This window comes from Dama dama, chromosome 4 (genome assembly GCF_033118175.1).
Source record: "Dama dama isolate Ldn47 chromosome 4, ASM3311817v1, whole genome shotgun sequence".
NCBI lineage: Eukaryota > Metazoa > Chordata > Mammalia > Artiodactyla > Cervidae > Dama > Dama dama.
In genome coordinates this window covers 62,974,575-62,998,773 of record NC_083684.1, presented here as the reverse complement: position 1 = coordinate 62,998,773, position 24,199 = coordinate 62,974,575, and the positions used below count along the sequence as shown (strand labels likewise).

The window sequence follows — 24,199 nt, the reverse complement described above, 5'->3', positions numbered from 1 at the left end:
TCCAGCCACTACCCCATCTACCCTAAGTTTCGAGCCCGTGTTCAGGACACGGGCCGGGGGGCTGGAACCCGGGCCCCATCATTGGAACAATTCTTGTAGAGTTAGGCTGGGGTTCCGGGGAGAAGTGGGGATCTCCTCAGGTGCACCAGGGCGTCCCTGTGGATATTCCACTCTCCAGGTCTGGGAAGTGGGGACCTCCCCAGGGGTGCCAGGGCACCCCCGGGGACAGTCCATCTTCCAGTGTCCCCATTGGCCACAGGTTGGGCATGCTTTTGTGGGGGGCAGCGGGTTTGGGCATGCCTTTGCCCAGTGTCCTGACTGGTTGCATCGGAAGCAGGGTCCGGGGGGAGTCTTAAAGCCCCGTTCTGGGATGACTTGGGCCAGACTGATCTCTTTCTTTAATTGCTGCTGCCAAAAGGGCATATTTAGCTTTTCTCTCACGTTCTTTTTCTCTCTTAGCCTCCTCCTCTCTATTATTGAACACCTTGAAGGCTACTTCTAGAAGGTCTCTCTGGGGGGTCTCAGGGCCCTTTTCTAGTTGGCGAAGCTTGCATCTGATGTCGGGGCAGATTGGCTGATGAAGTGAACGTGAAGGTACAGTAACCCAGCAGGGGTAGTGCTATCTAGGTTGGTATACTTCTGGACTGCCTCTGTGAGGCGTGCCAAGAATAAGGCTGGATTTTCATCTGCCCCTTGGGTGACTTCTCTGACTCTATCTTTTTTTTTTTTTTTTAAATATGGAACGCTTCACGAATTTGCGTGTCATCCTTGCGCAGGGGCCATGCTAATCTTCTCTGTATCGTTCCAATTTTAGTATATGTGCTGCCGAAGCGAGCACTCTGACTCTATCATAATTGACATGGATATGACTATTTTTCTGCATTTCTTCTAGAATGCAGGGGATCATATGATTGAGTCTCCTGATACCTGGGTCACCGGGCTGGTAAGTCCAGTGGGGATCTAACTGAGGCACCGCCTCATCAGCAACTGGGCTGTCCCGGTCTTGGTTATGTAAATGATCAGCATGGGCTTTTGCCGCTTGCCAGATACGGTCTTTTTCATCTGGGGTGAGAGTGGCATTTAGGATATAATATACGTCACTCCATGTGAGGTTATAGGCCTGAGAGAGTCTCAGGAATTCTTTTCTGTATCTGGTAGGATTTTCAGAAAATGATCTTAACTTTTCTTCTATCTGGCTCATATCTGACAATGAAAATGGCACATGGACTCGGGTGGGGCCCTCTGGTCCTGCCACCTCTCTCAGGGGAAACATGTGCTGGGTACGTGACCGTGTGGCAGGGGGGGAAGGAAGGGGGGAGGGGGAGTCAGGAGAGGTTTCAGTGCCAGTAGGTGAGTTGGATGAAGGGGAAGGAGAGGGGCAATGGGGTGGCGGGTAGGGAGGGGGCTCGTCCGCGGGGTCGAACTCTGGGGGTGCAGAAGGTTGCGGTCTGTGGTTAGTTGAGGAAGAAGAGCCCTTTTGCTTGGGAGGCAAGGTGCATAGAAGGACCTCATGGGTGGAGCAGGCCTGGCATAGGGAGGGCCTGCTCCGAAGGGCCCAAACGGCTTGGGCATAGGGGATCTCCGACCACTTGGCATTCCGTTTAAGGAAGTCAGTGAGATTTTGGAGAATGTTTAAGTCAAATGTGCCGACCTCAGGCCAGCGGTCTTGATTGTCTAATTGGTATTGAGGCCAAATCTGTGTACAGAGTTGCTTTAAGCGGTTAGCTTTGAGTTCAGTGAGTGAGAGTGGTTTGAGATTTTTGAGAACACAGGCCAGAGGGGAATCTTTTGGGACAGATTGGCCAGACCCCATAATTGAAAGGCAAGCAGAGGCTCCTATTGGGAACTCGAGTCGTCACCCGTAGTCGCAATAGGAGTTATGAGAAGAGAGCTCTGTGTCGAGGTGGAGCGTCCCCCACCGTCGCCCACAGAGTGGCCTACAGGGTCCCTGGGACCCGGAGAGGACTGAGCTCTAGGGCGCCTCTAGAACCCCGTCCAGATCGGATCTTACCTTCATCTAGGGGCCGGCTGGAGTGGGGTGTTGCATGTAGAGTGGTCGAATGGCAAAAGGTCCCTATTCTGGAGGTCGTCAGAGAGAAAGAGAAAAGGGGGTAAAGCCGAGGCCTAGGGGTACGCAAATCATCAATAAAGCCTTAGCACAAGGCTTGCTCCGCTAACGAAGGCACTAGGCGTCCCCGAGGGGAACTTAAGAGCCCTGGCAGAGAAGTGAGCTCGGAGGATGTTTGCGCTCCCAGACTCCAGGAAAAGGGGAAAACAGTGAGAGGGAGGGAGAGTGAGAGAGAGTGAGACGAGGGCCTCGCCCCCTCCCGGGTTTCGGCACCAAAAATGTAAGGTACAGTTCCGGCGAGGCAGAAAAGGAAAGACGACCTCAACAGAAGTAGGTTACCTTTATTTAGGCAAGGAGGGGCGACAGTCGGCCTAACCACCAGGCTGAGCGCCGAAAGGGATCAGGGAGGCTTCATACTTATAGAGAGGTTTGTGGAAGCGATAAGGGAAACGTCAATCAGGCGGGATATTTTGAGTATTCTTTTGTTGAGATGACACTTGTAGTTGGACAGGGGGTGATAAGTCTTCTGGGCGGGTGTAGGGGGTGGTAGGTTTCCGGACAGGGGGTGATAAGTCCCAGATAGATGCAACTGGCCTGGAGCATCAGCATGGAACTAAAGTTATGCTTTGTTTTCTCCGAAGTTAGATGATTCAGCAAGGGGCCTTTGAGACTGTTGTTCTCTTTTCTAGGCCCAAAAGACTCCTTCAGAGGCACTGGTATCTGAGATTCCCATTGGGATGTGGTTCGGTGTTGGGATCTTAGGGAAGTCAGGGAAATGCCGTGGTGAATTTACATGTGAATGCAATTCAGCTCTTTAGAACAGGAAGAACAGGAGTAAGAAAATGTCCTTGTTAGTAGAATGAACTCAGCATTCCAGAATTTGTCAGAAGTTAAAGTAGCATAGACAATCCTCTACACCGATAAGAAATATGTACTAAAAAATGAACTATTAAGCTACAGATCATGGGAGGTATATAGGAGGTGGAATTTGCAGAAAACTGACATTTTTCTTGATAGATTGAGATCATGGTTTTCCTATATTGCCAAAATACCTGGCAGTGATAATGCATTTTTCCATGTACCCTATGACCTCTGATGTTCACTGGTTCAGGTGCTTCTGTGAGATTTCCACGCTATGAAATTCATTTTTTTTTTTTTTTTCCCTGTCTTGAACAAGGGTCTTGGAAAGAAAAAGTTATGGATATGCCTATCACAGTTAATGAGGAAACGCCGTATCTTCTTAGTCACTCTTTGCTTTGAAAAATGATCACTGTCAGCTAAAACAGATGCACAATTTGAGAGATGTGAATTAAGTTTTATTTGGGGCAAAATGAGGACAGCCGCCCAGGATACAGCACCTCAGATAGCTCTGAGAGACTGCTCCAAAGAGACAGTGGGGGAAGGTCTGTGTGTGATTTTGGTGAAGGGGGAGTGCAGTGCAGTCAAGCGCTTACTTTACAAAAGGTTTTCTGCCAGTCGTGGGAGCTGATGTCATCATTGAGTGGTTTAGTGCTTTTCTAGATACGAAGAGATGCAAGGATTGGGATCATGAAAGCAGTTCTTGAAAATATCTAACTCTCTAAAGACCTGAGCCACCAGATTTTGCTGGAGCAGAGTGCTTCAATCCACCCTGAACTCCTCGAGGGGATTGAAGTCAACAGTTGTAGCACCAAAGTGTTCATTCTCCCCAGAGGCAGATGGCAAACGCCCTTGTTTTTGTGGTTGAGTCACTGGCAACTGACAACACTCACGTGTGTTTAGTAGAGATGCTGGGGTTTAGGAGTGGGGGTTTTCATCACTCAAGCCCAGGCCTGATCATTTCCAGTACACTCCACACTCACATCACAGATATAGTCTCATCACATTTCTGTATTTTCCAAAATGTTTACAAGAATCATATTAGTGCTAATCTATGTTCAACTGTATTAAATTTTAAAATATAGCTCCATGCAAATGATACAGATTTTGCAGGACATTAAAAGATTCAGAACCAGAGCTCTCTAATTTTTTATCATTGTATATGTCTGCACCCTAGTCTATTTTAAAAAAATTAAAATAATATCATCCTCAAATATTTATGTACGCTTTCAATCAGTTAAAAATTATCCTGATTTTATCGACATGACAATTTTTCTCTATTACTAAGTATCCCATTTTAGTGTACATCTCTATGAATGAACATGTTAACATCATTTGATTGATTTTTTTCTTTTTCTTTTTTGAAGATTCCCTGAAGCAGGGAATAGCTACCCACTCCAGTATTCATGCCTTGAGAATCCCATGGACAGAGAAGCCTGGCAGGCTACAGGCCCTGGGGTTGCAAAGAGTAGGACACAACTGAGTGACTAACACTTTTCTTGTTTTTAGTATTATTTACAAATACAGGAATTTCTATAAACTTTCATTAGAGTTAGCTCTGTGCATTTGTCTCTGTTTTATTAAAGTCTAGAGTCATAAACTGAAGTAAAAGTTAAGCTGTCATTTAAAGAATGTTTGTTAAAATATTTGCCAAAAGATGCAGCAGCAACATTATTGATTTTAAATTATTTCTGTTATACATTTAAGACTCTGAAAAACTGTCAGAAAGACATATAGTATATACCAGATCATTAAAATGATTCTTGTCACCGAGGTTACTATCCTATCAGATGGGTAAAATCTGTAAAGCACTTAAAGTTCAAAGTTAAATATGAATTCTTTCCTTACTATTCTGCTTCGTTGCTGTTCAAACATTGTCACTCATGGAGCAGAATTTTCAACATTACTAGTTCAAATAAGCTTGTCAAAAATGTGACATACTGAGCCCACTCCAGAACATTTGGATCAGGAAGTGCTTTTTAAAAATATTTCCTGTTTCTTTCGATAGACAGTTTATCCTCTGTCAACTGAGTACAACACTCAAAAATAAATATGTCAATGTTGATCTGGTTATTTTGTAATTTCTCTTCCAAATCAGAAGAATTTCTGTAGTGGTTGATGGATCATATCTCATCCTCTTTTCTTGGGGTTAAAATGTGGTAGAAAATATTACTGTGTAAAAATTATATTGTATAATACCAGCCACTCTCCTAAATCAAAACCATTTCTCTTGCTGGTTTCATCTTGGGTCACATTAGGAAATCTTCCCACGGCCCCATGGCATCTGTACTTTGTATTTCAGGGATGGCTGATGTTCCAGGATGTGGCCATAGACTTCACTCAAGAGGAGTGGGAATGCCTAGACCTCGGTCAGCGGGAACTGTATAGGGACGTGACGTTAGAGAACTACAGGAACCTGGCCTCCTTGGGTGAGGATAACTTCTTTCCAGAATCCCTTATCTACCCACTGGGTTTTGGTTCCTATATTTCTAGAATGTGTCCTGGAATCTTCTGCTTCTTACAATAGTTTTAGATCCCTGCTTTCTATGGGAAAATGGGTATTTCTGAGTTGAGAAAGAAGACTTCATGATGATTCATTAAGATTCTGACTTTTCCTTGATGTGATCTGCCTCCTTCTTCTAGGTTAGTGGTAATTCTCCAGGTTCTGTGGTATAAGAGGGTGCCACTCTCCTTTTCAAATCAGATTTCCACTACTTACTTACTTTGGCCTTAGTAATACTTGACTAGAATTTCAAGATCTTTTCTTTATGTATTTGTTAGTGTTACAAAAGTGCTTTTGATAAAGTGTTTGGGGATATAATTTTCTAGGCTATATTAACATTCAACCATACCTTCTGTAGAGTGTTAATATAATGAGCAAGATTACAGTTGTGTCCGACTCTTTACGACCCCATGGAATACTCCATGGAATTCTCCAGGCCAGAATACTGGAGTGGGTAGCCTTTCCCTTCTCCAGAGGATCTTCCCAACCCAGGTATCAATACACAGGTTTCCCACATTGCAGGTGGCTTCTTTACCAGCTGAGACACCAGAGAATGTTAATACAGCCTAGGAAATGATGTCCCCAAATACTTTATTTCTAGGCTGTATTAATATTCTACCATGCCTCCTCTGGGCTTCTCAGGTGGCACCAGTGGTAAAGAACCTGCCTGCCAATGCAGGAGACATAAAAGAAGTAGGTTTGATCCCTCGGTTGAGAAGATCTCCTGGAGGAGGACATGGCAACCCACTCCAGTATTCTTGCCTGGAGAATCCCATGGACAGAGGAGCCTGGTGGGTTATAGTCCACAGGGTGGCAAAGAGTCAGACATGACTAGAGCGACTTAGCACACGTGCCTTCTCTTCTCACCTGAATACATATTAGAGTGGAAACTGATGAATCTCTAGCAAAACAAACACTCCTTTTCCTGAAAGCAGGTCTTGTGGTCTCTAAGCCAGACCTGATCACCTTTCTGGAGCAAATGAAGAATCCCTGGGATGTAAGGAGACTGGAGATGCCAGCCATATACACAGGTAGGTGTGAAGGGATGGAGCCAATGACTGAATGACAGGTCCAAGTATCAGTGAGGAAGTCATCCTCTGTCATGTGGTTTGGGAAGATCTCCTTCAGTGGAAATGATTTTAGAGAAGGCTGGGTTTCTTTCTGCTGCTGTCATAGGCGGATATCACCTGCCCCATTCTGTCTCTGAAGTCATTCCTGAATTCATCTCCAGTGATTACTTTTCTTAATCACAGTGAGAACTGAAAACCTCCTCTTGGCCTGTGACAACTTGCATGAAGCGGTTACTATTCCATTTCCTGGGGGCCCTAGGAAAACTGTGCACGTTTCTGAATAACTCTAAGACGCTCCTATTAAAGTTTGTTTCTACCACTAGATGGTAGTATGTGAGTGGAATTGTAGACATACTGCCAAAGTTGTAGGAATACTGTGGACAGAGGGTTTTTTTCTGACTTATAATTTCTAAAACACTGGAAGCTACAAATATGATCTTATACATTTTAAATTTAAGTAATTTCTTCACTGCATAAACCAAAACCTCCCTAAAGAGAAAGAATGCAAATCTCAGTGTTACTTCAAAGTTTCTGTTTTCTTCATATGAACTCATATGAAATGTTAAGTGTATTTGGTGCAATTCCTCAATGCTAAAAGACTTCAATATATTCAATTAGCTCAAAGAATTTTCAAATAAATTGGCATAAGATCTTAAAACATTTTCCACTATATTTTTTAATGGTTTCAAACTATTACAATTTTTAGATAATATAGTCTTTTAAAAACATTCTCATTGGAGTATAACTGGTTTACAATGTTGTACAGCAAAGAGAATCAGTTTTAGTATATACCTACTCTTTTAGATTTCCTTCCCAACTAGATCTCCACAGAGCATTGATAGTGTCCCCTGTGTTCCCACCACATTTTTAAACTCTCATTTCTTATTTAATTTCTCAAGAACTACTTCTTTATTAATTAATCTTGTTATGAGCTTCCCCAGACTTTGTCCTATGTGTCCTCACTTTCTGATTAGACCTACGTCAGTATCATTTATGATGTTTAGGTTGAAACATCTAATGCTACTGCTGCTGCTGCTGCTAAGTCGCTTCAGTCGTGTCCGACTCTGTGCGACCCCATAGACAGAAGCCCACCAGGCTCCCCCGTCCCTGGGATTCTCCAGGCAAGAACAGTGGAGTGGGTTGCCATTTCCTTCTCCAATGCATGAAAGTGAAAAGTGAAAGTGAGGTGGCTCAGTTGTGTTCGACCCTTAGCGACCCCATGAACTGCAGCCTACTAGGCTCCTCCATCCATGGGATTTTCCAGGCAAGAGTACTGGAGTGGGGTGCCATTGCCTTCTCTGAAGCATCTAATAGGTCACGCTAAAATAAGAAGTGGGTTAAAGAGTTAGAAGGCACCTAGCGGCGTCTCCATTTCAGATGACTTAAGTCAGAAAGTAATCATTAGACTGCTGTCTCCTCTTCATTTAGTGGTTCTTGTAGCTTTTTGTCTTGCTCCTTCCTCTACACCATACTTCTCTGTCCTCTCGTTTTGTCACATTTTCTGGGTTTGTGGTCTGTTCTGCAGGCTGCAGGATCCTAGCTCCTCTTGCTCTGTTGTCTTCCCCCTGCGGGGTGAGGTCGGTCCACAGGCTTGTGCCCTTCTCCCCTTGATCTGGGCTTTGATTGCTGTTACTGTGACCCGAGCCTGCCCTGGATGTTGAGGGGAGCTTCCCCGTGGCTCTGTGGCTGTCACCACCCTGTCTGTGGTGGGTCTGCTCCCTGGTTGGTGGAACAGAGCCCCCACATCTGTTTCTTCACTGTGATTCTGATCTCTGGTGGAGGCAGGTGGGATTGGACCACAACCCCGGGAGAGAAGCCCCTGAGGACTGCTGCTCTGGGGATATTCCCCTCGGGGTGTGCTCACGTGTTGTGTGAGTCTCATGTGACCCTGGTCGGCACTGCACTTGGCCCCACCTCAACCGTGGGTATCTCTGCACATGGCCCTGGTGTCTCTCAGATGTTGTTTTCACCAAGTCACCAGCATAGATCCAGTGAAATCAGGGCCCAGAATTGCTTTCATGGAGCTGGATCCACTGTGGTGCTATGGGACAGCTCAGACTGTGGCCTGGCCCCACCTCCCCACGTACATACCCAGAAAGTCTACAGCTGCTAAAGCTACACCTCCATGACTGGGGGATCCCTGATTGTCCTTCAGATGCTCTGTAGGGACTGAGTTGACAAAGCCGGTTGCCTGTGTAAAAGCATTGTTAGTGCAGCTGCAAGGAGACACTTCAGCTTTTCATTCTTAACCCTGGGGCTCAGCTGTGCTTTCAGCTCCATCTGAGCATGTGGCCCACCCACAGGTGTCTGATCCAGAGGCTGCCCCAGAGCACAGGGGTCTGCTGATTGTAGAGGAGGGGCATGGGGGAGGCTGTGGCTGGGCCTCAATAGAGCCCACCCAGGTGGCAGCCCTTCCTAGTGCCAGGGACAAGGGGCCAGCACATGGGGAGAGAGGCTGCTGTGGGGTTCTTCCCTTCGGACATCACTCAACAATGGCGCTCTACTCTATGGTGGTTCAGACTTCCTCCACAAGCAACCCATTTATAGAGCTCCTCCCTCCCTCCCGTCCCCTCAGGATGTCTCCTCACAGCCAACAGAGTCTTCTGCCTGGGTCTGGTCTCCACACCCCACTTTCCAGCACCCAGCACTTGTCTGCAGCGGTGGACACCCTCTAAGGCTGGGTGGGCAGGGCAGGGGTCAGTACCCCATGTGCAGGTCTCACTCTGTCCTGCTGCCACAGACCATTGCCATGTTCTCTTCCCACAGAGAACGAGGCTCCCCTTCTGTCCCAACTGAGCTCCCCCAGTGAGAGGCTTCTCCGAACATGGAGACCTCCTCTCTTCAGATCCCCCCGAGGGTTGCAGCTCCCATCCCACTTCCTCTCCTCTTCCTTCTTTCTTTGGTCCTACCTGGCTAAGTGGGAATCTTTCTTGTCCTTTTAGGTGTTGTAGGTCCTCTGCTAGTGTTCAGAGGGGCTTCTGTGAGAGTTGTTCCATTTCTGATGTATGCTTGATGCATTTGTGGAGAGAGATGAACTCCAAGTCTGCCTAATCCTCTTGCATCTTGATTCTTGTGTCTCTATTTTCTATACATCTTTAAGGATATTCACTGAGAATAGTAGATTTGATATCTTTCACTTTGATAAACTTTTATTTGGTCAATTTCAGCTGAGTCTTCTCACAACACCCGTGCTTTGATGTCAAAGAATCCAAGGTTAGAAAATTTAATCCAAAAGGCAAACCTAGGAACATATGAAAGAGCTCATCTTGGAAGTGAACATTTAATGAAAGACCAGGATTATACAGGGCTTTGTAAAAGGCCTAGAAGATGTTTATATGGACATAAAGGAACTGAGACAGTTTCACATAATGCAGACATTACTGCCAAAAGAAATGAGCAATGTGAGTCAAATTGGGGAAAACACCCATTTCAGTTATCAACATCTGCAGAGATGTGTATCTTTTCAAGCAAAGGCTTAAATCATTTTTTGAAACATACACATTCTCTGAAGGGAAATTTGGAAAATCTGGAAAGTCATCCAGTCTCTACTGCAAATACTCATTCAAACCACTCTGAACACAGGCTTCGATTACACATACATTCAAGCACGTCTGAAAACCAGAAATTTAAAAATGATAGGGAAAACTCACAATATAATCAATTTGAGGGATCTGTGAGCAAGGGGTCATTATTCTTCCACCAACAGACAGTTTCTCTCTGTTCCAAAATGTGTAATGTTGATAATAATGGAAAAGAGTTAATCCCACCATCATTGTTCAATACACATCATGATATGGTTACTATGGAACAACTTCTCACATGTAATAACACGAATCAGGCCTTAAGCAAGAGCTCTACCCCCAATAATTACAAGAATATTTACGATGGAGTGAGAAGCTATTCATGCAATGAAACTGGGTCTAAAACTGAACAAGACTCTAACCCTATGAAACATCAGGTACCTCAATCTTCAGACAAGAATTCTAAAAATAGTACATATAGGAATATCTTTTATCAAACATCAGGTCTTCCACTAAATAAAAGTACACATACAGGAGAGAAGACTTATAATTGTGAATATAGTGATATTTCTAATCAGTCTTCAAATCTTACTCAACAGCAGAATATTCAGGATCTGCAGAAAAGTTACAAGTGTAAGAAATGTGAGAAAGCCTTTACTAACTCATCCAGTCTAAGTAGACACAGGAAAATTCATTCAGGATGGAAACCTTTCAAAGGTACAGAGTGTGGCAATGCCTCTAATCAGAATTCAAAGCTTAGTCAAGATCAGCACATCCACACTGGCAAAAAACCCTATGAATGTAAGGAATGTGGAAAAACATTTATGTCTTGCTCAAATCTTAGTCAACATCAGCGAATTCATACTGGGGAGAAGCATTATAAATGTACAAAGTGTGGCAAAGCCTTTAATCAGAACTCAAAGCTTACTCAGCATCAGCGAATGCATACAGAGCAGAAACCTTACAAAGGTAAGGAAAGTGGCAAAGCCATTTTTAGGTGTTCACATTTCAGTCTGCATCAGCAAGTTCATGCTAGGGAGAAACCAAGCAAATGTAAAGAATGTGGCAAAGTGTTTCCTTGTAGCTCATGTCCTACTCAATATCAGGTAATTCATATGCAGCAGAAATCGCACAAATGTATGAAGTGTGGCAAAGCCTTTAATAAGAAGTCAAACCTTACTCAACACCATAGAATTCATACTGGAGAGAAGCCTTATAAATGTAAGGATTGTGGCAAAGAATTTAAGCAGTGCTCAGGTCTCACTTACCATCAGAAAATTCATACTGGAGAGAAGTCTTATAAATGTAAGGATTGTAGCAAAGCATTTAGACAGCAGTCATGTCTTACTAAACATCAAGTAATCCATACTGGAGAGAAATCTTATAAATGTAAAGAATGCGGAAAAGCCTTCAGTTACTACTCAACTCTTACTAAACACCAGCGAATTCATACTGGAGAGAAGCCTTATAAATGTAAAGATTGTGGCAAAGAATTTAACCAGGGCTCAGGTCTCACTTACCATCAGAGAATTCATACTGGAGAGAAGCCTTATAAATGTAAGGATTGTGGCAAAGCATTTAGACAGCAGTCATGTCTTACTAAACATCAAGTAATCCATACTGGAGAGAAATCTTATAAATGTAAAGAATGCGGAAAAGCTTTCAGTCACTACTCAACTCTTACTGAACACCAGCGAATTCATACTGGGGAGAGGCCTTATAAATGTAAGGATTGTGGCAAAGACTTTAGAAAGCACTCAGGTCTTACTTACCATCAGATAATTCATACTGGAGAGAAACCTTATAAATGTAAAGAATGCGGAAAAGCCTTCGGTCACTACTCAAGTCTTTTTCAACACCAGCGAATTCATACTGGAGAGAAGCCTTACAAATGTAAAGAATGTGGAAAAGCCTTTATCAAGAACTCACATCTTACTCGACATCAGAGAATTCATACTGAAAGAAAAACCTTATAACTGTAAGGAAAGTGGCAAAGGCTTTAATCAGAGCTCTCACCTTACCAAACATCAGAAAACACATAGTGGAGAGAAACTCTAGTAATAAAATAAGTGATGGAAGAGGTTTGTCCTAAACATACACTTCAGAAAATACAGGACCGTTTATTTAAGAAAGATAAGAAATGACATAAAACAATGTAGGGAAGTATTTAATGAAAGTTAAATCTAAATAAACACCAGATATTGCACACTAGAAAAAGTGAAAGTTGCTCATTCGTGTCCAACTCTGCAACCCCAGGGACTGTGTCCATGGAATTCTCCAGGCCAGAATACTGGAGTGGGAGGTGGATTCTTTACCAACTGAGCTTTCAGGGAAGCCTGCACACTAGAAAGCATTTCATTGATCCTTTTTTTTTGAAGTTCTCTTCAGGAGAAGTATTGTAGACAGTAATCCATAGTTAAAACATAGAAAATTGATATGTTAGTATGGATCACAAGATGAAGGGTTGGTATTTAGAAATGTACAATTATTAGCAATATATCTTTGTTTATATTGACACGATTTGTGATTATTTGAAAACCAAGATATGTTCTTGAACTTTCAAGTTACTCCATGCTGCTATGCTTCATTTTTAGTGTGTATGCAAAGTTATGTTTTTGATGATTGCTACTCAAAGATGAGACAAGACCTTCTAGAGAGAAATCATTTCTATTTATTCTCCATTAGGAGATTAAGGACACAGTGATGTAGCATGTACACTGAACATTTAAATGGAGGTGTTAATCATTCTTTTCAAACATCCCTATAGGTCACCATGAAGTAAGTGTTCAGGGAGTAATTCCACATATTAAAGTAAGATGCACATTTTCAATAGTTATGTCACTTGCATTTTAAGGAAAATACAATGACAGTTCACTGAACTCTTGATGTATCTTTATAATATCAAGAGATATCATGAATATTAGTTGACATGTTTCAAATAAAGATACCTCTGATACCCTAGAAATGTATGGAAACCCTTCTCAGAAAAGTCATGTAATTAGTGTACATCTTGTTTCCTTCGTAAATGATTAGCCTCCATTTTGTGACTGTAGAAATCACAGTTCTGAGATCATTGTATCAGAGGAGTGAATATCGTTGTTTATGCTTGTAATCTGTATTTAATCAGTTACACAGTGGATTTGAAAAGGTTTTATTCTTTCTATGTGTGATAGTACATGTCAATAAAACTGATGGTTTCTTGTGATAAAGCCAGAATGTAATGAATGATGTGTCAACCTACCGATTTAAGGTCGCAGGGAAGAATACCTAACAATAAACTCTTTGTTAGCACAGAGGGATGATATCTGTAACAATTAGTTTCCTTACTGCCTTTATGCCTCAAATATTTGGATATTTCCCATTATTTCTCCATTGTACTTTCCCCCCTCTGTAACTGCTGGGACATTGTAATGGTTCCAATAAGGATCATACAGAGTATTGTTGAGAGCTCCCCTGAACTGCTCCATGCTGTTGCTGCCTCAGCATCTGTCTGGGGAGCAGGCAGTCTGCAGGTCCTTGAACTCACACCAGCCAGTCCTGTGAGCACCTGCTTTAGACAACCCACCCACCTAGTGATCAGCAGTCTTGCTGAACCCTGGGTTCTACTTCACCGGCTCTCCCCTTCAATGCCACCCTCACAGCGCTCACCAGATTCCTGCTCCCCTTGGTTTGAATGGACCCATCCACACTCAGCCTGGGGAGCCCACAGCACTTCACCCAGGGTCTCTTATAAAGGCCTGAACCCCAAGTACTGGAGCTTTCTCTGCCTGGTTCTAGCCTGACCTCCCTCAGAAATTCCCACCCTAAACCTTCCCCTTCTGAGAGGTCTCAGGTGTGCTCAGTGTGAGGGCTGAAGCTCAGGGCTCCTGAGTGTGGGTCTTGGGGGAGAAGCATCAGAACAAACAGAATTTGCTAAAGACTCATTTCATGGCCCCACGTCAGACCTGCAGATTCATAACTTCTTAGGGTGGGGACCTGACCTCGAGGGGTTCATATTCACTGAAATGGTTCAGAAAGATTCCTTTAAGTGGTTTCAACCTTGTTTCCTATCAAGATCACATGACCAGTGTTAAGGGATAACCTCCCCGGTGCCCTCCCCACAGAGTTCTCTCAGTCCTGTGGGAGCATCAGTGTGGTGTGTAGGATGTGCTCCGGGGGATTCTGGGGAGGGGGGTGGGGGGGTGGGGGGGGTGGGGGGGCCCGGGATAAGGACGCGGCTCCTGGTGCATTTGTGAGACCTGAGCCCCGGCGTCAGTCCGCGGAGAGGCCGCAGGGTTGGTCTAGCTGGATTTGGACCAGGAAGTCAACTCACATCATCTGTGTGAGCAGAGGGTTAGGAGCTCTCTATGGGGAGAGAACAATCAAGAAATTAGTTCACAGACTGGTCTCCAGGTAGGAAGTGATTGTTCCTGAATCTCTCCGGAGACAGAGGACAGGAGAGGTGAGTATTTTCAGCTTTTCAAGGTCCTTCTGTCTGTAGTGGTGAAGTAGTTGCAGGTTAAAGAGCTGTGCGGATGCCTTTGAAGGTATTTTCTCAAGATGCAGAGATACGTTCGCTGCATCACATCCCCAGAGAAGACGCAGAGCAGGAGGAAGAAGAGGAGGAAACGGCAGCTTCTCAGGTACATGTCCTGTCCTGGGTCTGAGTCTGTGTCTGCTTTTCCTCCTGAAATGCCTAGACTGAGGGAACCTGCAAACCTTTAGTTCTTGGCCTCGGCCTCTACCCCACCCTGTATCCTCCCCCCTTTTCTGCTGTTGTTCTTATTTGCCCTGCTGCAGATTCTTGTGTTGCCTGCCGAGAGCTCTCCTGCTCCTCTTTCACTGAATTAAGACCAACTTAAAAGCCAATTAATAAATCTCCTGGATGCTGGTACCCTGTGAAGGGGCCAGGGATGAAGGAAATGCTTCAATTCAAACCCTTTTGCTGGCATTCTGGCTTGTTTGATAAATATGTGCTCTCATTGCACAAATTGTTTTAAACATTGTTCTAAACATACTAAGCACAGTACACTAACAAAAGAAACTATTAAGCATAATCCCTCCAGGGGGTGAGAAAAGCCCCACAAATCTTATAGCCACATATACACCTAATAGAAAATAGTTTAGATAGAGATTAGCTGGTGACTTCTTGCAGGTAATTAACTTTTGGACTAAGAGCCTGTTTTGTGCCATATCTGCTGTTTTTGCAATCCTTTGCATTTCTGTTCTGTGAAAATGTAATCCTATATAGTTCCCTTGGAGTTGACACCTAATAGAAAGAAAACAGTTTAACCACAAAAGAGACAGGGTCGGCTACTGAAGTTGCTTAAAGTTGCACCAGGTGCAAGCCATAAATTGTCAACAGGCCAGAAAGCCAAAAGATATTATAAATAGAGATTAACCATAAAAAAGGCCCTAATAGGCACAGAGCCCTTTGGGGGTGAGGAAGCCCTACGAGAGAACACAAAACACATTGTTTTAAAAGTGGTTATTGGATCAAAGTTTGATTGATGTTAATGTGCTGAGGCTGTGCAGTGGAAACCATTGTTAATATAGTTGGAGATCTAGAAAGATAAGAGTTTAGCCCTAGTGTAAAAACAATAAGATAATTGCTAATTTTAACCAGGAGTGCTAAACAGGGGCTGCCTCACCAGAGCCGCAGAGTCTTTGTGTGTTAAACTTTTTAGATAAATTTAGCTGAAAACTTCTGCAAAAAGACTGACTTGTATGTTAACAGGATTGTATTTCTATTATGTTACAACCTGCTGTATCATGAGACTGCCACTTTTCTGTTTTCTGCTAACCTCTAGGCCAGAAGATAATGTACAAAAAAATCTATGGGAAAAGACTCTCATAAACAAAAATATACAGAGCACACCTGGTTACGTGAAGGACAAGCTGATATAATGTTTAACTAAGTCTGTGTGCTTATCTGCCCCTTAGAAATGTACCAACTTAGGGTAGAAAGGCGATGGTAAAAAATAAAGCAACTGCCAGACTCTGCCGCATATCCTGGTCTGGTCTCTTTCTCTCTCTCTGTCTCCTTCGCAGACTTGGCCCTATCAAGGCCGGTCCTATGTATCTCTCTCTCGCCAACGCCGTTCATCCTGAGGGTTCCCCTGGATCCTGCTGGGGCTGGACCCCGGCAGTAATGGCTGAAAAAATGGAACCTGCCCAAATGCCCATCAACAGTAAGACAGGTGACAGACAACAAGACCCTACTGTGTAGCACAGGGAACTGTATCCAGTGTCCTGGGGTGAATCACTATGGAAAAGAATATAAAGAAGAATGTACAGAGATGTATATCTGAGTCACTTTACTGTACCAGAAATGATCACAACATTGTAAATCAATTGTATTTCCAAAAAAGAAAAAACATTAAGACAGGTGACCACAAGGTCCTATTGTATAGCACAGGGAACCATATTCAGTTTCTTGTAATAACCCACAGTGGAAAAGAATATGGAAAATAATATGAAAAAGAATGTTGTCCTTGTTTAGCTGCTCAGTCGTGTCTGACTCTTTTGTGACCCTATGGACTGTAGCAGGCCAAGCTCCTCTGTCCATGGGGATTCTCCAGGCAAGAATACTGGAGTGGGTTGCCATTTCCTTTTCCAGGGGATATCCCTGACCCAGGAATCGAGCCCAGGTCTCCTGCATTGTCAGGCAGATTCTTTACCACTGAGCCCAGGGAAGACATTAAAAAGAATATATGGCTGAATCACTACTGTGCAGAAACATACTAAGATATAGAGAACAAATCTGTGTTTTTCAAGAGTGCAGGGAGAGGGATGGATTGGGAGCTTGGGATTAGCAGATGCCACCTATTATATATAGAATGGATAAACATACTACTGTATAGCATGGGGAACTATACTCAACATCTTGTCATAAACCATCAGTTCAGTTCAGTTCAGTGGCTCAGTCGTGTCCGACTCTATGCGACCCCATGAATTGCAGCAGGCCAGGCCTCCCTGTCCATCACCAACTCCCAGAGTTTACTCAAACTCATGTCCCTCGAGTCCATGATGGAAAACAAAAAAATTGTAAGTGCCTCCCTAATAGTAAAAAAAAAAAAAAAAATCCAAATGTCTATTGGCGGATGACTGGATAAACAAAATATGACCCATCCATACAATGGCACCGACCCACTCCAGTGTTTTTGCCTGGAGAATCCCATGGACTGAGGAGCCTCACAGGCTACAGTTCCTGGGGCAGCAAAGAGTCGGACACAACGGAGGGACTAGGCAGTACAACAGCGCATCATTCAGCAGGAGAAGCACAGATCCACACTACATCATGGATGAACCTCAAACACATGCTAAATGAAAGACGCCAGCCGCAAATGGTCACATATTGTATGATTCTCATTTATAGGAAACATCCAAGATATTTACCTCCACAGAGAAAGGAAGCTGATGAGGGGCTGCCAGGAACTTTGGGAAAGAGAAGACTCTTGAAGAGTCCCTTGGACTGCAAGGAGATCCAACCAGTCCATCCTAAAGGAAATCAACTCTGAATGTTCATTAGAAGGACTGATGCTGAAGCTGAAGCTCCAATACTTTGGTCACCCGATGCGAAGAGCCGACTCATTGGAGAAGACCCTGATGCTGGGAAAGATTGAGGGCAGGAGGAGAAGGGGGCAACAGAGGATGAGATGGTTGGATGGCATCACCGACTCATTGAACATGAATTTGAGCAAGCTCCATGAGATAGTGAAGGCCAGGGGAGCCTGGCGTGCTGCAGTCCATGGGGTCGCAAAGAGTGTGAGACAGCTGAGCGACTGAACACCAAGCAACAACAAGGGGTTTCGGGAAGGAGGAAGTGGAGAGTAACTGTTTAATGGGTACAGAGCTGCTTTTTGGGGTGATGGAAAATGCTTCAAAACTAGATAGAGGTACTGGCTACACAACATGGTGCATATACTAAATGCCACTAAACTGTTCATTTAAAAATGGTTAATTTGATAAAAATCAGATAAAACACAAGGGGATTTCCCTGGTGGTCCAGTGCTTAAAACTCTCACAGCCAAGGCAGGGATGAGGGTTCCATCCCTGGTTGGAGAACTAAGATCCCGCACACTCTGCGGCAAAGCCAAAAGATAAAAAGTAGTTTACTGGTTAATTTTATGTCATGAGGATTTCCTCTTCATTGAAAGGATAATAATTGAAGCTCAAAGTCATTCCGCCAGGATTCAGGCACCTCTTTCACCACTTAAGCTCTTGCTACTGCCACTTGCTCCTGCCTCAAACGGGGATGACAGCGTTTCTTAGCTCATCTGGTTGTTTTGAGGGTTCAGTGAATTCACGTCCACAGGCATGGTGCAGGGCTCTGCACTCCGTGAGCCCGCAGAGACAGTCAGCTCCCGGTGGCCGATCAGAGTGCCCCATACAGCTCAGCGCTGCCCAGGTAACCATTAGACTTACTAAATGACCGCCAGACTCGAGGCTATAAACCCGGGCCACCCGGATCAAGTGGGTGTTCCTGTGGTTATGGGAAAATAATGTCGACATGCAAGTTCCCCAAGGAGAAGTGTGAGGCTTATCTCAACTCTTCACGGCCAGCCTTCTGTTTCGGTTCCCTCCTCCCTCATCGCCAGTTTCCACTGAGTCACCAACTCCCAGATCTGTGCCCTTGTCTCTATCCCAGCGTGAGCTCTGTCCCCTGAGCCTTAAAACACCCCCGCTCCTCAAAACCTGGGCTCCAGTCTTGCTCCCTCCAGCCCATCACCACCACCGCCAGCAAAGGGAGCAAACACCCAGCTCCAGCCCTGTCCCTCCCCTCCTCGGCATCCTTCCACGCCTGCCCCTTTCCCTCAAGATGAAGCATCAGCCCCAGTGACACTTATTCAAGAAGGTTCACACTCTCACCATCATCTACCCTTCCCCCGCTCCCAACCACCCCCTCACATGCCTCAGCCATATCGCTGCCACTTCCTAAGGACCATGTGCCTCTTCCTGTCTCTCCAACCCTGGTTCACGTGGTTCAACCCCGCTGTAGTATTGTCCCCTCTGTCCATCTTTGCAATGCATGCTTATCCTTTGAGATTGGGGTCTCCGTTCCCTCAGACAAGCTACGTTCCCTGCCTTACCCTGTCCCCGCCCCTGCAGTTGCCCATGGGTGGATAAGAGCTCGGGCATTTGGGGCTGGATGATTTCTTTGCTGATGGGGTGGGTCTTGTGGACAGCAGGACATCAGCGAACATCTCTGCTCTCTACCCATGAGATGTCAGGAGCTTTCGATGTCCGGTTTTGACAACGAAAAATGACCATTAGCCAATGCCCCTGGGAGAGTGGAAAGCCCCCACCCCCAGCTGAGCCCCACTGGGTTACAGTCTCCCTTCTCTGCCTTCACAATGAAACGGCAAACTTTCCCGTTCTTCTTTTTTAAAGTCACCGCAAGCACCATTTCATCACTCCTGGTCAGTTTCAAAACCATTAAGTGTATTTCGGTTCCTTTCCTTTGCCTCGCGTTCAGAAGGGGAGTCTTGGGAAGTTTTTACACTTCCTCCTCCTTTCTTCGTTCCCCAAACTTTTTTTGGTTGCTGTGGTTCCCAATGTGTATGAAACACTAAGAGCAGCTGAGAGGAGAAAGATACAGTGTCTGCCTCAAAGGAGTTCAAGTTCACAGGGTAAGGGTTGGAGAAGGAACAGAAATATGTGACCTGTTTAAAACACAGTGTGATGAGGCTCTGATCCAGATGGACATCGGGGATTAAGGAAAAAGCAGGAGCTGGCCAACCAGAGTGAGAGGTGAGAGGGTGTGGTTTGGGCCAGGGTGGCTTCAGGGCAACTGGTTAGAAGTGGCCAGACTTTGAATATATTTTGGAAAACAGCACCAACAGGATTTTCTGACATATAGAAGAGTAGTCAAGGTGGACTCCTGTAGTGGGAATCCCTAATAATGTACTTTCACAGCCTTGAGAAATTTCATAGAAATAACACCTGGAAAAACAGCATGTATCAATAAACTGTGTTGATGATTATTTTTCACGGTTTTCTTAGAATAATAGCCTTGTCACAGACCCCAAGGCCAGACCCAGAAGGAAGCGTGACTCGGATCATGAAAGCATGGACCTTGGAACACCGGGTCGGCGTTAGGTAGGAACACTGCCTATGTACTGGTTGATTGTTCCCAAGACTATGCCAGAAGAGAACGGCCTGGGGTAAAAACAAGGAGATCTGGACTATGTCAATATAGTGTCTTAGCAAAGATAGATCAAAGAAAGTCTTGTAGTCTGCACTCAGGAATAAAAGCTGGGCTCAGAGTGGACTCTGCCCCTCAGTCCAATAGAAGCGGCAGGTCCCCTGACCCATTGCACCAGATTTCACGTTCTGTTTTCATTCTCGTCACTGCTCCCGGACCTTTAGGGCAACAGAATCTGAGGTCTTGATTCTTGATTTCCTCCTGAACGTGATTTTATTTGATTTAGAGACATGTTTCCTAAATTTTAAGTGATTCACTTTTTCCTTTTTCCAGCGAGATGAGGGCTGCATTGCTATGTGTGCACTCAGTCTTGTCTGACTCTTTGTGACCCTATGAACTGTAGTCCGCCAGGCTCCTCTGTCCATGGGATTATCCCGGTAAGAATACTGGAGTGGGTTGCCATTTCCTTCTCCAGCAGAGCTTCCTGACCCAGGGATCAAACCCAAGTCTCCTGCATCTGCAGGCAGATTCTTTACCACTGAGCCACATGGGAAGTCCTGAGTGGAGGGTGAGACTGTATAAACATTTAATAGTAATTTGTACAGTATCAATAGTGCCAGTTGGCCAAAGAATGTGGGGAGTTTGTATAATTTCTACACTCTCGAAAGTTGGTGTGGAGAAAGAGAAACTTGAGTTTTAATTCCATCTCTGACTGTATTGGGGTTTCGATGATGGCTCAGATGGTAAAGAATCTGCCTCCAATGTAGGAGGCCTGGGTTCAGTCCCTGGGTTGGGAAGATCCCCTGGAGAAGAGAATGGCTACCCACTCCAGTATTCTTGCCTGGAGAATCCCATGGACAGAGGAGCCTGGTGGGCTACATTCCATGGGGTTGCAAATGAGAACAAACAGGTTATTGATTCTGAGCTTGCTGTAGTGAGAGCCAGCCACCACCACTTGCATTTGGCAGACACAAAGGCAGGTGGGGCAATGGGAGTCCTTTAGAGTGGAAAAAAGTGGAGTGTCAGCAGTGATGGGAGATGATTGTAATCCTGAGAAAGCTGGAGGTTAGCACCTCCTGTAGTTGTATTAGGAAGCATATTTGGTTTTCTTTGGTTGGTTCTGAGCTGCACGCAGGAGCAAATAATAAGGAACCTGATGTTTGTGGACCAAACTCTGACTGTTCTGGGCTAATTGTCACTGCAGTTGTGGTTTGGATTCTTGGACTAGTTCCTGGTAATTGAGGATCAGAGTCATATGTGTCTTATGGCTGAGACTTGAGGGTCGTATACGGTCTGGCTATTGTTTCTGTATATTTAGTCTCTCAGGTTGTTGGCGGGGGTGTAAATGAGACGTGTATGTGAAACTGACAGACATATGTGCTAAGTCACTTCAGTCGTGTCCAACTCTTTGCAATCCCATGGACTGTAGCCCACCAGGCTCCTCTGTCCCTGGGATTTTCCAGGCAGGAATACTGAAGTGGGTTGCCATTTCCTCCTCTTTCCAGACATATAGTAAACAATACATAAATACTAGCTTAAGTTAAAGATTTTTTCAAATCTCATTATGGCCTAATTAGGTGATCCTTTCTTTTTTTCCTCTTACTAATCCATCATCAGGAAAAGAATTTATCACCAGTGTAATACGTGAATGTGAACTTATATATCTAACAATAACAGAATGTGCATAATAAAAACTGAAAATCCTACTTCATTTTTTCCCTAATCACCAAGTTTTGTCTCTCAGTCGTGTCTGACTCTCTGTGACCCCATGGACTGTAGCCCACCAGGCTCCTCTCTCCATGGGATTCTCCAGGGAAGGGTCCTGAAAGGGGCTGCTGAAGGCAGATCAGGGTGATCAGACAGCAGGTGGGGGCTGGTGGAGGAGGAGGAAGCCCATCAGATATTGAGGGTAAGGGATTTTGGTTAAACTGACTTCCCTGGTGGTCTAGTGGTTAAGAATCCACCTGCCAATGCAGGAGACACAGGTTCCTGGTCCAAGAAGATTCCACATGCCAGAGGGCAACTCAGCCTGTGTGCTGTAACTACTGAAGCCCGTGCCCCTGGAGCCTGTGTTCCACGACAGAGAAGCCACTGCAATGAGAAGCCCGCCTACTGCAACTAGAGAAGGCCCATGTGCATCAACGAAGACCCAGTGCAGCCAAAAATTAATTAATTAATTAAACTGAAAAAAAGAATTGGGATAAAGGGGACATTGATGGGGTCAAAACAAAGGTCTCAGCGCAGCACTCTGGGAGACTGGGTGGGCCATCGTCCCCCAGCATTGAAGGACCTCAATCAAGTCTGCGATAGAGCAGGTAGATAGATCCCCTGGTCTGGGGGAAATTAAAAAGCCACAAGACAGATGGGACAATGAGAAATCTGACTGCAAATCACCTGAGGTGATGGTCCGATAACCCAATACAGATGAAGATTGATAAGAGAGCCTGGGTTCCTTGACCCCACTTCCAGTGGGGCACTCAAAGCCATAAGCACATTAGTGGTAAAACAGAGAAAACGTTTCTGGGACTCCTTAACACGGGAGCCTCATGCTCCGTGATTCTAAAACTTGTTTAGTCACTCAGTCGTGTCTATCTCTTTGTGACCACTATGAACTGCAGCATGCCAGACTCCCCTGTCCTTCACTATCTCTCAGAGTTTGCTCAAATTCATGTCCATTGAGTGGATGATGCTATCTAACCATCTCATTCTCTGTTGTCCCCTTTATCCTCTTGCTTTTAGTCTTTCCCATCACCAGGGTCTTTTCCAATGAGTCAGCTCTTCACATCACGTGGCCAAAGTATTGGAGCTTCAATTTCAGCATCAGTCCTTCTAATGCATATTCAGGATTGATTTCCTTTAGGATCGACTGCTTTGGTCTCCTTGCAGTCCAAGGGACTCTAAAGAGTCTTCTCCAGCACCGTAATTTAAATGCAACAATTCTTCAGCGCTCAGCCTTCTTTATGGCCCAATGCTCACATCCATACATGACTAGTGGGAAAGCCACAGCTGTGTCTAATTGTACCTTTGCTGGCTGAGTGATGTTTCTGCTTTTGTAATACACTGTCTAGGTTTGTCATAACTTTCCTTCCAAAGAGCAAGTGTCTTTTAATTTCATGGCTGCAGTCACCATCCACAGTGATTTTGGAACCCAAGAAAATTAAATCTGTCACTGCTTCCACTTTTTCCCCTCCTATTTGCCATGAAGTGATGGGACTGAATGCCTGGTCAGCCCTAATGGGAGTTATAGTTGAATGGGGAAGCTATGGAAATGCAAGAATGATGAAATTAAGGTGAGAGTTTGGATGAAGATTGGAATGTTTGAACAAATTTCTTGGGAAGTCATTGTTTCTCCTCCTTTACCTCAATATATTAATAAATAGATACTCTGTATGACCAGGGAACATTTCCCCTTTCTAGTATTATTAAACAGGAGACATGTAAGTCCTCCCTTCAAACAAAATTGGACACGATAAATGAGAACCAATAAAACTGCCCAAACCCACACATGTTGTTAATTTGAAAAGTATAGGGTGTCTGGTGGAAAAAGGAAGTTAGAAGCCCAGTGTTCAACTGGCCTATTTGGATTTTGGAGGACACACACATATTCTACATCAGGGATTGTTGCTAGCCCCTGTCTATAAAATTACTGGAAAGAAGTCTCGTAATCCTTATGCAGGCCAGAGTTTATGGCAAAAGCCAATGAGCTCCACAAAGTGGTGGCTGCTGGAATATCTGACCAGAAATCTCCTTGGTGAGATACAGCTAGCTAGTTATTGGGCTTTAGTTGAGACCAACCCAATGTCTGAGGACATACAATAACCCTGGAACCTGAAATACCCATGATGTCTTTGGTAATACTTGATTAAAATGCTAATGAGGAAGGCCATGCCCAGACGTCTTTCTTCATTCTGCCTCTTTCCCAGGAATTAATGCAGAAATGGCCCAGAGAAAAAGAGGAGTTGTCTGTGGTTCCCCAATGAATCAGTGTCATAGACGACATAATCGGCACTCAAACCCCTCCTGCTCTGAAGTCTGTGCTTTTTAAAGAAAAAA

General features: G+C 44.6%; 1 protein-coding gene and 1 non-coding gene across 2 annotated transcripts; one reads left to right on the top strand and one right to left on the bottom strand.

Annotated features, from left to right (window-relative positions):
- Positions 1 to 731: 731 nt before the first annotated feature.
- Positions 732 to 838, bottom strand: LOC133055395 (U6 spliceosomal RNA). The gene has a single exon (XR_009692670.1). It is a non-coding gene; the product is annotated as a U6 spliceosomal RNA (small nuclear RNA).
- A 1,222-nt stretch (positions 839 to 2,060) lies between these two features.
- Positions 2,061 to 11,996, top strand: LOC133055141 (zinc finger protein 501-like). The gene is made up of 6 exons (XM_061140594.1): positions 2,061 to 2,111; positions 5,229 to 5,355; positions 9,442 to 9,446; positions 10,620 to 11,126; positions 11,235 to 11,378; positions 11,463 to 11,996. Exons 1-6 carry the CDS (start codon positions 2,061 to 2,063, stop codon positions 11,994 to 11,996), a joined length of 1,368 nt encoding a protein of 455 aa, XP_060996577.1.
- The last annotated feature ends 12,203 nt before the right edge of the window (positions 11,997 to 24,199 follow it).